The 17,333-nt window shown below is 31.2% G+C and overlaps 1 protein-coding gene across 2 annotated transcripts in view; it reads right to left on the bottom strand.

Annotated features, from left to right (window-relative positions):
- The window catches only part of LOC148618702 (uncharacterized), a 47,745-nt gene that overhangs the window by 2,110 nt on the left and 28,302 nt on the right, over nt 1-17,333 (bottom strand). The window contains exons 11-22 of one of the 2 annotated variants that reach the window (XM_088577859.1): nt 16,571-16,767; nt 15,510-15,796; nt 10,211-10,309; nt 8,879-9,004; nt 7,734-8,024; nt 5,403-5,487; nt 4,317-4,370; nt 3,063-3,132; nt 1,932-2,024; nt 1,381-1,503; nt 896-981; nt 64-484 (exon numbers count right to left, since the gene is read on the bottom strand). In XM_088577859.1, the coding sequence (XP_088433985.1) occupies nt 64-484; nt 896-981; nt 1,381-1,503; nt 1,932-2,024; nt 3,063-3,132; nt 4,317-4,370; nt 5,403-5,487; nt 7,734-8,024; nt 8,879-9,004; nt 10,211-10,309; nt 15,510-15,796; nt 16,571-16,767 (1,932 nt within the window). Of the gene's footprint in view, nt 1-63; nt 485-895; nt 982-1,380; nt 1,504-1,931; nt 2,025-3,062; nt 3,133-4,316; nt 4,383-5,402; nt 5,488-7,733; nt 8,025-8,878; nt 9,005-10,210; nt 10,310-15,509; nt 15,797-16,570; nt 16,768-17,333 lie in introns of both variants that reach the window. The other variant, XM_088577858.1, reaches the window with a different exon arrangement.

Here is a 17,333-nt window from a genome sequence, read left to right as displayed (position 1 = left end):
CTAACTTTAATTGGCTGATGAAGCTAACAGTGATCCTATAGGAAAATGCTTATGTAAAGTTACCTCGAGAAACAGGATATTGCTGTGGTATAGCATGGAAAGAAGTATGAAGTTGTGAAATCTGTCTATTTCTCCCTTCTTTAATTGAATCTGAACTTATATCACTATCATATTGGTTCCTTCCATAGGTCATAGTACTATTGTCATAAGTGTAAAAATCATCTTTTAATGTTCTCTTATAGTTGTCATAGTATTCATCATTGTCATAGGTAACACGCCTATTATCCATGCTGTTTGATGTTTGGCGATAGGTTTTTTCTCTTAAAGATGAATTTCTATTTCTGTATTGGTCTCTTAATGGCTTTATATAATCTGGATGATTTCTCTTGTTTAATTCCTGTTTACGACCAAGTTTGTGAGTATCTGGATTTATCTCATCATCAATGTAAAATTCCTCAACATCATACTGTTGTTTCTTCTTGTTCTGAAGTCAGATATAACAGAACAGGAATCTCAATGAACAGAAACGTCAACAGTAAGTCAGACAGTTAACAAACATGAATAAGAAAAATGAATTCTCAGTTACCTGTGAAACAATGCTGAGCCTAAGGAAAAAAATCTCATGACCATAACATACCAGTATTCAATTGGAAATGATTGAAATGTAACTGATTTGTGATGTATCTGTGATAGTTACCATTACAAGCTGAACATATTGAAACATCTTCCTTTTCTACCATCATAAGTATCCTATCCAGTCCCCCTCAACATAATTTTCTGATCCAGTGCCCCCTAAAAAAATCGGAATATGTTTTGTCTACGATAAACATAAACGTATACTGATATATCATGCACAACATGTAACATTTTGCTATATAACTAAAAATTGTTTTACCTTAACTTTTTTCACTTTAGTTTTCTTTCTCCTTACAGCAGGTGTACTACTACAATTGTCTTCAAAAAGCAATGGACTCATATTGACTGAAATTCATACAAACAAATCATTCAAATGCTTTAACATACCTATAATTAGAGGCATGCAAGTAATTAAATATTGGTTAGTTTGTAATATTTATCTAATTGCTTAATATAGTGTTAAAAATCTTTCAAATACAGGTTTATTACTGTTTGATATATTCTAGGTAATATAAAAATGTAACACTTTCATTGTTAAGTCATAACATTTTAAGTCAACAGACCTATTATTTTATGCATTTCTTTCTGTGGAAATTATCTATACAAAAGCAGTAATATAAATATAAAATCAAAGACTGAAAAAAGCATGGAAAGTATATTCCAGATACAATGAATGTTTATTTTTTTTTCAAAATACTGTTTTCATATATTAAAGAAGAATGAATGGTAATGTAGTATAATCACCTCCATTGTTACCATCTAAAGCTTCAAATACTTCTTGAGATAAAGTACTTTTTATCTTGATAAGTTCATTGTCTACCCAATCAGAAACCATTTCAGAACTGGGACTACTATCTTCTTTTTTATCTAATGAAATAATTGAAGCATGACAAGGTTAAAGTGAGAAACAATTTTAAGCTGAGTTCTCTAAATATAAGTCCTCAAATTCTATTTGACAGGTTAAAATTTTTTTGGCACAATAATTTAGAGACCACAATAGTTTACAGAAATTTGGTCCACAACCAGAATAAAATAAACATCAATTACTGCAGTTTAACCAACCTAGATACTTATTTAATACACCCTGTAAAAAATAGATAAAAAACTACAAGGCTACTTATATATGAAATTTAAAAAGCTAAATATACTTTGAACAAGCTCACAAAAAGGATACAGGTACCCCAAGCTCCACTTGGATTTAAAAGGGACAGACTTACAAAGAAACAGTTGGTGACCCCTCCAAACATGAAACTTTGTTTGCCTGAGGTATGATAAAATGACATATAATTAATTACCTTTGGATTCCTCAGGTGAGACTGTAGTTAGGCTGCTGCAGTTTGTAACATCATAATCAGTTGTCTGTTTAACACCTCTTGATGACTGTTGGCCTGTTATATGACAATTAATGTACTGGTACATATGTTAAGTGTCTTGAAGGGAACAGTAGATATAAAACCCTGGAGAACACTGGGGTTTAGTGTTGGCTAAATGACCAGTGGATATATATTGTATTATAAAGAATCAACAAAAAATGCATCACCAATAAAATTCTTTAAAATGACTTTTACTTAAGTTTAGTGATATGCCCAAAGGATACATGATACCAGACCGGATTTATAAGGAACATTGGTGAAGCAGAAATTGGCAAAAATAAGTAGAAAAACTGTGAGCAATACTCCTCCATTTGATAACATACAACTTTTGACCTCCATATTGATTTGGATCAAAATCTTAAATAGGAGGTACACAATGGTAATATGTAATAAAGATTCTGTGAAAGTTTCATTCAATTCCATTTACTGGTTTAGGAGGAGTAATGGATAAGAGATAGGTCCCCCATGTCCCCATATTCATTCAAATCAAAATCTAAAATAGGAGATGCACAATGGGAACATGTAATATGATTCTGTGAAAGTTTCATTCAATTATATTCAGTGGGGTAGGTGGAGTAATGGGTGCCCCATGGGGTATAATAGGAAAAGACTAGAGTGTAACAATATAGTCTAGATTTCACTAGGACAATTTCAGTGAAATTTAAAAAAAAACCAAACTGTTAATTTTCATATATACAATGCTAATTCATAAATATTTTACAGTAATAAGCCTCAGTACAAGATAAACCTAAATTTAATCTTATACTGGATGTCTTTGCTTTCAGTAATTGATAATTTAGTTCTATTCTTTGTACTATAATTAAGGGAAATTATTTTAAGTTTTGCTCCATATTCACCCCTAAAATATACTTGTGCCAACTTTCCAGGATATCTGTCATTTCATGGGAAATTCCCTACTCTAGGTATGTTTCCATTCAGCAAATTTTGGGAAACAGTTTCAGAAATAACAGTTTGATATATCCTATAAAAAATCTTACTTCCTACTATTTTTTAAGACATACACTACTAAATATCCTTTCACTGAATACTTACTCTGATTGTTGGTATCATTCAGGTCTTTACAAGGTGTGATACTTTGAATGTTTGGATAAATTGATTTTATCTGCAAATATTAACTTAAAAATTAGAACTCAGGAAGTAAGAAAAAACTTGTGACAATAACAGCACAAACACATTAAAGGGAAAGGTCACCTTTGTATTAAGTTTGGCTCTTATGATAAATCATACCCACGTAAACAAAAATAAATAACCTTTAATGCAAAATACGCTTTTATAAAATGCTCAAGGCTATGCAAAGTACGAAATCCTTGAAATACAAGTGGATAGCCATCTAGCAGAACTCTCCTATCTGAAGGAAGATCATAACCAGACTTTATTGATTTACACTGAAAGCTTCCGATTGGCTCATGACGTCACTAAGTCGGTTTGGTACTGATACAAGTACTGCAAATAATATATAAACAAAGAATATTCCGTAAAGATTTCTACGATCATGTTTATCTAATCACCAAAACATGTTTTGTCTTGTCAACATTACGATGCGCAGGACTGATAAAAGAGAATATTCTAAAAGTTTTCGATCGGCAACAAGAACATTCCTTGGAAGTAGATTTTCCTATGATATACTAATCTTCTGGCAGCAGATCCCGGTTTTCGTCAATGTTGTCTGACATTTACTTACATGTTGTGCCTCAATCTCTTCTTCTATTTATTTTGGGTTGAAATTATATGGGGGAAGTCCCAAATTTGAGATTTCTTCGGACATCGTAATCAATTACCTATTTACTTTTCACTTTACAAACCGAGTTCATGACGTCACAACTCAACCGATCATGGTGGCACCCATAGACGTGGGAAATTCAAATTGCCTAATTTTAAATTGCGATTAATTAATTAAAAAAAGGAAATAATTTTGTTTCAATTTGATTTTCACGAACATTTAAGAGACTAGTTTTGATATTTATGACTTGCACAATAACATGGTCTTCTCCTTTAAGATTTTCTTTAATCCAAAAGCAGATGTTTACATGACCATTTACTACTAGCAGTGTTAGTGATTTCTATGTAAAATGCCTTATATGGCTAATGAATTATTTTTACCAATAAAAATAGATGCACAGGACGTGCATCAATTGACCAAATAATAATTTATCAAGTTATTTCATTTTTGTTTTTCAAAAATTGTAATTGTATACACATATGAAGAAATACTACATGATGTATGTTTTTTACTGGTAAAATAGGAATTTTTCTTAAGGTTTGTAACAGGATCAATTCAATAATTACCTGATGATGTTGACCTATGTCTGCTGTTGATAATTTTCCTTGTAATAAATTTTGCTGAAAAGAATGCTGAAATCAAGGGAAAAGGCTCACTAAATAATTTTTGTTTAAATACAAAAAAATTCAGAAATTGACAGATGTCAATTTGGATTTTACAAGTATGCAATGATTCAGATTGGCGTCTAACATCGGTCATTGACCAATTAAAATTGCAAATGGCAGATGCAGCGTTTATCTCTATGGTCAGTTGTACGATTAAAATTTTACACCGTAAAATTCTAAAATGAGAACCTGAGATGCTTCTCAACGTGTTATTATTAGAATAGTAAATATATCAATTAAATGGTCATTGCTGATTGGCCAGAATTTGCAATCATAACCAATCATTTCACTCCTTTTTAAAATGAATAATTTTATCGATAAGCGCCTAAAGACAGACGCCAGTGATAGGTCGACATATGCACCATTAGACAATTAAATTTACCCTTACATAAAGAAAGTTTGTTATTGAAGTAGGTCATTCAACCAGCCGAGAAGCATACCATATTAAAAAATCAATTGAAGGTAAACAGAAGCTATTGTAAAGTGCCAGTGGGTGAAAATAGAAATGTGCAAAGCACTGATGCTGAAACTATTATTGAAGATTATGAATCTGCAACAGTTGTTGAAACTGACAAAAATGAACAGAAAGTCAATGCAAACGACATTGCGAGTATTGAGACCAACAAGTCACGGTTGGGTAGAAAATTTCAGTCCATGGCTTATATATGACGATAACCTCAAATTGATGAGGTGTTCTCTATGTATTAAATATTGGAAATCAACCTCATTCACACAAGGGGCAACAAACTGAAGAAAAATTTCCCTTAAAAACAAATTAACAAACAAAACAAAAGATCACTGGGCCCAAAACATGATGATATATGACCAGTATAGTTTTAAGTATAATATAAAACTTCCACTGTAATTTTATCATATCTCTGTCTATATTTTGAATATCTACATAGCATATATGGTATATAAAAAAAGGCTTCTTCAAAATGATTAAGAATTTCACGAAAGTATAATACCTCAAAATATTCATACTACCTCATTTTCCTGTTTTTGGTACATATCAACTAAATTTTTCACACTCCCAGCACCTCCAAACCAATCTTTTAAAGCAGGTCCCAATCTAAAATAGAAAACTTTTCTCAGAGACAACAAGAATCATTAATCCATAAGCAGAGTCTAGAGAGAATCTGCTGACTGTTGATCTTTAGCTACATCCATATCATCATGCCTCTTTATATATGAATTAAATTAAAGAACCTTAGTGAGCGCACTCACATACCCAATGCGTCCCCATGTTGGATACTCAAGTAAATTTGTTTGTAAGAGAAATATATGTAGAAGAACCCCCATAAAAAAGGAATAAGAGTGTTTTTAGAATTAGACCTTTATCTTTTACTAAATTCTGTTACTCAGAATGGTAGTTTCAAACTCCAGACTGTGATTTCTTTGAGATTTAGTTAATCCAACATAAATATCATCGTAGCGGAACAAAACGTACACTTGACCTGTAACTTATCATGGTGAACTTACATACCAAAAATCGTGTCATAATCTGCAAGCTTTTAGAAAAAAAGAAAGTCTGAAAAATGGTTATTTCTGTGAATTTAGCTTAATTCAAGGCCCTTGCTCATCAGAGCAAAACGAAACGTTCATTAGACTTGTAACATATCATGGTGAACTTATATACCAAAAATCATGTAAATATTTGCAAGTATTTAGAAAAAAAGTCCGGACAACTGTTATCTTTGTGAATTTTGCTAAGTTCAAGGCCCGTAATTTCGGTAAAAATCATCGGAGCAGAACGAAAGTTATAATAGACCTGTAACATATCATGGTTAACTTATATACCAAAAATCATGTCAATATCTGCAAGCGTTTAGAAAAAAGTCAGGAAAACTGATGATGGACTGACAGACGGGTCAAAAACATTTTACCCTAGGCAACTTCATTGCGTGGGGTATATTTACCACCAATATGTGAAATGAGGGAGTGACATTAAAGATGTCATGTATCACTTATCAAATGTCATAAATTCACTAAGTTTAGAGAAACAAAAATTACAGGGTTTTTTTTAAATAAATGTTAGCAGGTTAAAAAAATGAATAATTAAAATCAATTAAATAAAAAAAAAAAATTCTTTCCAAGGACTGTTGAATTGAATTTCACCATACAACAGATATATTATAGCTCAAAAATCTACCTAATGCTAAAAAAACAGTCAATTTTCATTCTGTGGCAACAACAAAAAATCAGATTTTTTTTAGTGTCTGGTCAAGAAAATAGTTTCTGTTTGAAAATTCAACATCAGAATCACACTTTTCAGGAAGATCAAAAACCAGTTCAGCAGATGTAGTAATTTGACATAAATTAAACATGGCACTAATATCATGCCTAATTTTTCAGCAAGTTTTTGATGCCAAGTTGTATCATTCATAACTTTTGTTTGGTGCATGTTTTCTGAACTGTATGATAAATATTTATATGCTAGACCAGTTTATATCATGAAATATTTCACCAAAATTTTGTCCATTTATGGAATGACTGTTATATTTTTTCTGACTATGAAGAAATAACCTTAGTCTCATTTTTTTTTAAATTTTAGTATCAAATTTAACAAGCATTTCATCGAAAAAGAAGATGATGTCATAGTCTCACTACAAAATTTGGTCCATGAGATGATGGAGAAAAATTTTTAACCTATCAGAAAGCTTGTTACTTCTGAAAATAAATTATTTCCCTGTAACAAAAACAAAAAACAAAAAAAAACAAGGCACCTGGTTAAATTTTTGCCTTTCAAGGGCAATAAATCTAACAAGGAGTTGTCCAATAATTTTGACTCAAGTAAAACTTAGGTAATACTTTTCATAAGGATCATGTCATCAATTGAAAGTTGAAAAATGATCATATTGGCAATGATAGAATATGGCTAAACATAATGGTTTTGGAGATATATGTGAAAAAACACTTCTGTCTGACCCCTATGTTCTATTTTTAGTAACAGTGGCCATGTTTCTCAACAGATCAAAAATCCCCAAATCAGTTCTATGCAGGATACCCAAAAAAACAATCGTACCAAGTTTGCTTCCAATTGGTCAAGAAGTGTGAGAAGAGAAGAGTTTTGAAAAATTGTTAACAACAACGACAGATGATAATGACAGACGACAAGTGATGGCCATAGCTCACATGGTCTTCGGCCAGGTTAGTAAAAAAAATGAAGAAAACAGCCTCCCTTCTCCATCATTTTTTTCTAAACCTAGACAATTTTTCTTGTATGCCCTAACTGTATGGTGATTCATTTATACATGTGTATTAAAGCACTTAAACTGATTCCATGAAAATTTTTTCAGTAAGAACAGTTTTACATACTGTATGTTCTGTGGCGACGATCCATCAGACAATCTCTGTTTCTTTCTTGGCATAGTATTATATAAGGGGGTCTTTGGATAATGTTCAGTTTTAGCTGGAGTGTGATATTCCATATTGTACAATGCATACACACTGCCAGCAGTGGACAGTTTTCTTTCTAGAGGAAGATCAGCATGAGCTTCAGTACAGTGACTTGCTGGTTTGACAACTGCTTTTCCAGGAGGACTCAAACTCTGTTGTTGAACTTTCAAGTAACTGAACTTGCCTACCAAAGATCTGTTTCCATGTTCACTAAAGATCAACATCAAACTTTCAAAAGACAACCCATTGTTCGAATATTATTAAATATACAACAAAAGAAAACAGACCTAAAACTCCATCAATCATAAAGAGGTGTTCAAGAAAATCAGTACATTAATTCCTTGCCATTGTCATGTTCTCAAATAGACAAAGGTGAACTGCTGGATTCGTCTATACTGTAACATCAAAATTTCGATTAGATATTTTACTATGGTCACAATAACATATAGAATGCAAGTAAGAAAATCCTAAAGAAAGTCAAGCCTCACTCAGAACTTTCAACTATGGTTAGTATAATAACCAAAGTCCAAGGTCTTATCATTTGACCATACACATTAAGTTGCACATTGAAGTACTGAAATCATATTCATTAAGTACTTCAGTTAATGCAGTTCCTCTGTAAAGGGCAATCATTCAATTAAAAAAAATCCCTCATGCAAAGCAGTCACAATTTCAATGGATGAGACAAAACTTTTTTTCCGACACATGGAAATGAATACAAATAGATAATTGTAAAGGTTACTTCCAATTCACACTTTGTATTTGTCTCTTAATTACCCTAGAATGTCTCCTAATTACATCTTAATGGAAGAGTATCAACGTAGTTTTGAATTGTGATGTAAGCAATCTTCATTTCAAAGAAAATTCTGATTGAAAACAAATGGAAAATGTACTTGCGATTTCTGACACAAGTGTAAATACAGTTATTAAGTCTCATTCTCATTACTAGTCACAAATCAACAAATCTTACCATATGTAGGACATATCTTAACTGGGTGAGTAAATCCATTCAGATGTGAAGTAGAACATACATGTTACAATTCAATATATTATGATGCACATACCTGACTGAACTACCCACTTCACTTTCACTTTGTTCTGAGACAGGAATGTTTTTCTCGCCTTTAGCCACACTTACTGTATAATAATAATCACCTCCCTGTTGTTCTTCTTTTAACTCCCAATCAATTCTAAAACAAAATATACAAAAACTGTAACAAATGATACAAATTATCTCCCCTCTTGGAAACTAATTCTGGAAATTGCTTTTGCCCTACCTCACATAATCAGTATAAAAATGCATTACATCTTCCAGTTCTACTTAAATTATTTGTGGTAAATCCAATCCAAAGAATTTTAATTTATACCATATTTTGGTGCGTATTATTTTCACATAGAAATTATTTCCAGAACATGGGGGTGCGTATTATACATCAATACATAAGAATTGGTCACGAAATTAAAGATTTTGGTACGTGAAAAGACATTGTGTAATGTAAACAAACAAACCGGAAGTGAAATGTTACTGAAAGAAATTTTATCCAATCATCAAATACATTTTTAAGTATTAAATTTTTAGTGATATTTTCTTCAAATCATGTTCAAATGACTTAATAACATGTTTCAAACAAGGTTTGTACAATATTTCCTACTTATAAAGCATGGTTAGAAATTAATATGAAACAACTAAAAACAAAACAGTAACTAATTCCTTTTTTGTCAAACCCTCCTTATCAAATGCTTTTACAGCTGATAATGATTATTCTGATACCTATTTTGATTGTTTCTTACAATTTTCTTTCTTAAAAGTATGTTTCAAATGAAAAATTGTAAAAATTGAGTTACAACCAACACCGGAAACGTCTGATTTTCCTGACTTTAAATTTTGTTTTATAAGCCATTTCATACATCCTGTGTCAATTTCATCATGCTTCGAAATTAAAATTATCCAATTTATGTAGCTACTGATGTTTACATGATGTTTAAGTCCCTATAGAAGTTTCTTTCCTTCACATTTTCATAGGAAATAGTGTATCAAGGTAAATAAATAGACCGATCAAGTGCAAAATATCGATTTTTTTTTGTCTTACAAAATTTTACTGCAATGTAAGTCTAAAAAACTTTTTTCACACGTTTAGAACTTCAAAATTGCACTGCCTATAATGCATAAATGTGCACTGTACACACCAAAATACGGTAATTTGCACTTAATTGGAAAGAATTCTAAAACTTTTTATAGGCTATCGTACTGTTCAGGAAAACGTAGGTCCACTCAAAAGTGAATATAAATATATCAGAATTCTTCAATCCATCAATTCTTAATTGCTTCAAGTACAACGTAAGAATAAGTGCCTTTACCATGTATACTGATTGACATATTGCATAGCTTATCTTACTCTTTGTGATTGAATTTCATTCTGTCAACAAATCTTAAATTGTCATCATGAATATAATCAGGAATAGCTGGAGCTCTGCTGGACTGATTGTTGTCAAACCTAACAAATATAATACATTACAGTATATATCTGAACAACTAGTTACAATTAATCAGAAAATAACACAAAAATATGTTACATTATTACCAATCAGAAATGGATTAAGGTAAATCATACCCAATATATTTTGTCGCTAGATTTTTCTAACTTTTTTTCTCAGAAATGTATGATGCTAAATGAAAATACTTTTAATTTAATAAATATTTTGAGATAATTAAGATTTTCCTCATGTATAATATAGAGAATTTTCCCTTTCCTAAAAAAAAAATTAAAAGAACAGCAATCAAATGTCACCCACATAAAAAGATACATTTCAACCAACAAATTGCCTTCTTTATCGGTGTCAATGTAATGTTACAACGAATAACACTGATCAAGGCTATATATAAATATTTAAAAAACATGATGTTTTGCTAAGATTCTGTCATAAAATGGTAAAAGCATTACAAAAAAGTGTGGAAACTTTAAATTCACTGAAATTTTCAAAGTCCAAGGGCCATAATTTCTGTAAAAATCATCCAACAATAACTAGAGTCGAATTTAATACATAAATCTCATAGTAAGACTACACATTAAAGATAAAATAAATGGAAAAAGCGTTACAAAAAAAAGTGTGGAAAACTTTACCATCACTGAAATTTTCTGAGTCCAAGGGCCATAACTTCTGTAAAAATTATTCAACCATAACTAGAGTCTAACTGAATCTGTAATCTCTCATAGTAAGACTACACATTAAAGATCCAAAAAATTGGTAAAAGCTTTACAAAAAAAAGTGGAAAACTTTACATTCACTGAAATTTTCTGAGTCCAAGGGCCATAACTTCTGTAAAAATCATTTAACCATAACTAGAGTCGAACTTAATCTATAACTACTCATAGTAAGACTACACATTAAAGATAAAATAAATTGGAAAAGCGTTACAAAAAAAAGTGGGGAAAACTTTACATTCACTGAAGTTTTCTGAGTCCAAGGGCCATAACATCTGTAAAAATCATTTAACCATAACCAAAATCAAAATTAATCTTAGACTTTAAATTCTTTAAAATCACACACTGTTGATCAAAGACATTATTTTATTTTGGCAACAACAAAACAATAGGCTCCCAGGAGCCTGAATCACTCACCTGGTTGAATTTTGCATTTCAAGGACAATGAATTTTAAACAAGAAGTTGTCCAACAATTTTGACTCAAGAAAACTTTGATAGGACTTATCATAAGGAACATTTCAGTAAATGAAAGTCTAAATCTATCATAGTTTTCAAGACATTGGCTGAAAACTGTAAAAAAAAACCTGTTATTTTCCCCTGTCAAGGGCAATAACTCTTATAAGAAGGCATCTGACAAATTTTATGCCTGAAGACTTTTGTAGTCCTAAAAATAAGGATCATTTCAACTATTGAAAGAATTTGGCTAAACCTAACGGTTTTGGAAATATATGCGAAAAACCACTGTCTGACCCCTATGTTCTATTTTTAGTAACAGTGATCAAAAAACCCCACTTCAATTCTATGCAGGATACCCCAAGAAACACTTACACCGAGTTTTGTTTCAATTGGTAAAATAGTGTCAGAGGAGACGATTTTTTGAAAGAAATAACATTAAAAATAGTAAAAAAACTTTGAAAAAGGGCAATATCTCCAACATGGCTTAATAGATTAAAATGAAAATTTGACCACAGATAGATCTCATCATGCTGAACACTTTTACTTGGTCAGGATTGGGCTTAAATAACCATTTTGGAGATATATGTGAAAAACTACTGTCGGACCTCTATGTTCTATTTTTAGTAACAGCGGCCATGTTTTTGGACGGATCAAAAATCCCCAAATCAGTTCTATGCAGGATATCCTAAGGAACACTCATACCAAGTTTTGTTCCAATTGGTCAAGTAGTTTCAGAAGAGACGATTTTTTGAAAAATTGTTAACGACGACGACGACGGACGCCAAGTGATGGCAATAGCTCACCTGGCCTTCGGCAAGGTGAGCTAAACACTGGAAATTGACAAAATGAAAAGTAATTATACATCAAACAAGCATTCTTAGAGTATTGCAAAACAAAACATAGTCCCCTATCCAGTTTATATCGATGACCAAAATACTACCTTCGATCATCATGTGTAAATGACAAACTGAGGAAATGACAATGACTTTGAACAGAAGATGGGATATGGACAAAGACAAGAAAGATAGAAAGATGTTCAAATCCATTTAACAGATGCAGATTTGCAAAGTTTTATGCACAGACAATTGGATAGATTAGATTTCAAATTCTACACCATACTAAATGAAAAATAATTTTCAAAATTATGTTTCAAATTCCATACCAATCTTAATGAATAATTACCCGATCTTTTGTCATATTAATATATTATCACAATGAGATAATGTTAACCGGTTTTCTTTACAAAAAACGTGTAAAACTGAAATTTTGGTATAGCAGGTATAACAGAAAGTTGGTACCATATATACTTGCCTATAAGTCAGATATTCAACTTTTAACTGCTGGGAAGGGTTCCAACTTATAGATGAGATCTAAATTATGAACTAAAATTTTCAGCATGAAAATGTCAAAAGCTTGATAATTGACATGAGCGTGACACCTAACATTGACCAGCGCCGTTTACTGTAAACATTTTTCCGGTTGCTATTTTTCACAGATTCTGTCATATTAACATATTCACGGGTATCGATTTTCGCTGTATCAAAAAAATATTAAATATGATGTCAAGTAATCCATTTCGCAGGTACTATTTTTCACTGTTGATACATTTACTGTACCCCGATGTTTAAATAGTAAATGTCGGTTTCAGGAAGACTATCTTCATCTTCCTTTTTCAGCTAAAATATGATACAGCAAAATAACATTTACAGTTTAGTCTTTATTCAGCCACAGTACTGCCCTTTAATGATTTTATTCGTATTTCCCACTCATCCATTGAATGAATGTATCGAATCTTACTTGAGTACACTCATATAGCTAAAGACCCAAAGGTGTAATAGAAACATGACCCAATAAGGTACTATAATTTGAGACAAAAGTAATCAAAATTTTATTTCTTTTTCTTCTTTTTATGAAAAAATCTCTCAACTTACTGAAATATTTTCAAAAATGAGTTGTTAGAATATAATAAACTTTCTGTTTTAAATTCTTCATTATTTAGTATGTTTATGATTTTAATTTGGGTTATTGGTTGTACAAAAACTAGATTAAATATGGGCACCATCCTTTTGTGCCAATTGGATAATAAATTGCAGTTAAATTTTTTTCTGTGTACTCCTTTTCTGCCAGAAAAAGACTACCTTTTGTGCCAATTACAAATAAGGAAATTAAATATAAAAAATCTAAAAATCTTAAGTAAAGCAATCATAAAATAAAGAAAATAAGTTAAAAATGAATAAGTAAAGAAACATAAAAAAATACATATGTATATTTAAAAATGTATCCAGAATAAAAACCAAACATAAATTATTTCCTATAAATTATTATTATTATTTGTTTTTTTTTCATTTTAATTTTATTATTCTTGAAAAAGATTTAAATTTGGAAGAATCTGATCAGACAGATCTGGATTAGTCTGGTAAGTATTAGTTTGACTTCATAGCATTGAACAATGTACATGTATGATTGAAAAGTGTCCACCAATGGTAAGTACAATAAATTTTTTTAAAAATATGCACAATACTTGTAAATAAGATTTTAAATGGATACAATAACCACAATAGGCATCTAATATAGCACTAAAACAATAACAAATATAAATTTACCTGTATTCTGGTGCAAAAAGATAATTGATTTATTGATGCAAACTAAACTACAAAAATCGAAAAGTAAACTGGCGCAAAAGAGTTTTGGCGCAAAAGGTTTCCTATTTGGCGCAAAACGAAAACGCCAAAAAAAATGGTTGTATCGCAACAATCTACATGGCTTGTCAAGAATTTAATAACATAGTAACTACTATAAAAACAACTCTGGCTTGTAATTATTTATTTCAACATTTATTGAAGTTATCAAAACAAACAGAAAAGTAATGGTCAAATCTGGATTTGAAAAATCAGATTTCCGATTTAAAATGGAAAAAATAATCATAATTCCAATTTTAATTGGAAAAAAATCATATCATTCAAAATGCATATTATAATATTAATTTGAAAGAAAACCAGAAATAATGCTCTATATAATAGTTATGATACAAGGGTCCGAAAATTTTTACTGCCCATGTCGGACATTTGATAAAATTTCAGCAGAGGTTTGTGTGTCTTTTACCTGCCTAGATCAAGAATAAACTTCAAAAACCCTTTTTGTAGTTATTTAAAGATAAATATTGGAATTTGTATTTTCTATCACATACTCTGTCTTTTAAAAGTATCTGAATGTGTGAATTAGTTCAGTTTCGACCACACGTGGATGTTCTGACATGTAAACAAAACATCGTGTCTGACTTTTTCATCACATCGACAAACAGGCGAAAACTTCCGGGTGATGAAAAAAATGTTGATTATTTAAAAATGAAAATCGCAAATACATTTTGTACATTGATTTGAATGCGTTGTTGACTTCTGTGTTAAAAAGATTCAATCGATGAATTAATAATAACAAACTATGACTGATTCGTTGTTTCAGCACCATGTGCTATCTTTAACCACTGAAAAATCGGTGAGAATATGGATTTGTCAATCTTTCTCTTATTTAAATCAAGTAATGTAATGTAAATTCTCTGAGTCACTTCAATTAATTCATATATGCAATGGTGCTGCACATGTAGCATTAATTTAATTATGCAATCAACTAATCATTTACAGGTAAAATCGCAGTCACAGGTGGCTGCACATCGGCTACTTGATATTGATGTACACCTGTCAAATAATTTCCAATAAACAATTAGGAGACAGGTAGCCAGGATGTCTATAAAGTAATAAAACCACGATGACTGTAATTTATAAGGGTTGACAATTTTTTATGTCCAATATTGAAAAATGGTTGCCAGACATTTGCCAAATTTGTCGGTCAATGACCGGCATTTTTTACGGTTTCCGGATCCTTGGTATGATAAACATTTTAAAATCTGAGAACTGAACTACAACTAATTACTAAAGTACACTGATCCTAAAAGAATATGTAACATGCTTTACCTATTTCAAATATAACAGTATTGTATAGGATTGGTAAAACAAACATCTAAACCAATTATTTATATACCTTCTTCCTCCATCTTGACCCTCATAAATAATCCTTCTGTGAGGCTTGGGAGATTTACTGTAAGGCCTTTCTGGTGATCTGCTATTGGACCTGTCTGGAGAGTTCGGAGAAGCTGGTTTACTGCCTGACTGATCCCTTGATGAGTCCCCATCATACCTTTTAGGTCTTGGAGGTCTAACAGGTTTGGAAGCCCCTTTAGAAGTTCTTTCACTCACTTCTTTTCGGTCACTTTCTTCTTTTTCTTGTTTTACTTGTTTTAGCAGTCGGTCTAAGTACTGTTCTACATTCTAATGATGACATTTTATTACACTTATTTCTCAATTAACAATAAAGCAACATATAACATGCTTTTTACCTGTTTTTTTTTATAATAAGTTACACAACATTTCAAAAGTTGGTTTTAATAATGCTCTCCTTCAGCTACTATCCCAAAGCCCAGGGCAAGTAAAAATTGATTTGGGCTGGTGAAATGTGTACTTTTCTTGCTTTTGGGCTAGTTGAATCCTATACAGTCTTCAATTATTTTAGCTAGTTTTTGAGAATTTTTAAGGAAAGGACTGTTTTATATTTACTGTTCTGTAATGAGCTTTTTATTCAGTCTCATGACAACAGCCAATTCTTGAACTTAAGTGAAATTTCTTGCTCAAAATAATGATAATTCACTTATGATGTACTTAATAAGCTGTCAAAGAAACAAATCCATCAACAGTCAGATCTATACCAATTTTTTAAAGAATGATCTATTTCTTAGGAAATTGGCTTAGGTTTTGAATAAGTACTTCATTGTCACAATTCCATGTGTATTTCTAGGGTTTTTTTTTTCTTGCAAAGGTGTAATACAGATTTGACGTTTTAAGAGATTCATATTGAAGTAATGAATTATGACAGGCAGTGTCACTTAAAAGACCTTGATTTATTTGTCACTTTTTCACTCCAAAATTGAATGGAATTGCAAGAAACACTGTTCTATTGTGGTAGATGATCAGCTGAATAGTTTTTGGTAGCAAGTAGTTAAAACAAAATAAGTGTATTGGCTTCACCATAACTTTGATATTTATTACCTTGGCTGGAATAGACAATATGTTCCTTATGTTACATATCTGTAGTTTCCTATGTAAAGGATCTAATTGCAAACCAAACTGCAATATTATCTTGAAGACATCAGGCATCTTAGCAGCTTCTATCTGCAACTGCTCTTTATCCTGCACAACTTTCTGTCTAACAGATTCAGTATCAAATCTACCCCAAGGTATTTCACCTAAAATATTAAGATTGATATAGACCAACTTCCATGTATTACATGAAGTCAAATTAGTCAAGAATTCAGATTACTTAAACTTGTCTTTCCTGGCAAAATATGTCTTTGCCCAATGCATCACACCTTAGTTTACTTTAACTTAAGTGAATGGAAATCTTCATTAACTTATGGCTCATGCAATCAGTCCCTCTTCTATATGATACAAATTGTCATTGATGCTTTGGACTGAGTCAATCAATATCTTTGGTGGCACAAAGGTTTAAGTTTAAAATATTTGTATTGCCTAAGTTGGCTTCAACAAAGCAGTAATACAAGTTTGGTTGTATATTTTATACACAAAGTGTTAATTAGTGTATGTAGTGACTAAATCTGACTAAACATGCTAATAATATCACGCTGATAATAAAAATCATGCACTAAAACAAATCATAAAATGCTTCACATGGCCCAACTTAATATGTTGAACCCTGAACAGTTGGTGAAGGTATGGGCACAACATTCAAGCTTGATACAGCTATGTATTTTGATTGTGACTGGATATTAAAAAGATAAGAATTAGACCAGAA

This window comes from Perna viridis, chromosome 4 (genome assembly GCF_037379345.1).
Source record: "Perna viridis isolate PV_CMFRI_1.1 ecotype Kerala chromosome 4, ASM3737934v1, whole genome shotgun sequence".
Classification (NCBI taxonomy): Eukaryota; Metazoa; Mollusca; class Bivalvia; order Mytilida; family Mytilidae; genus Perna; species Perna viridis.
The sequence above is the reverse complement of the archived record's forward strand: the minus strand, read 5'-3'. Positions and strand labels throughout refer to the sequence as shown.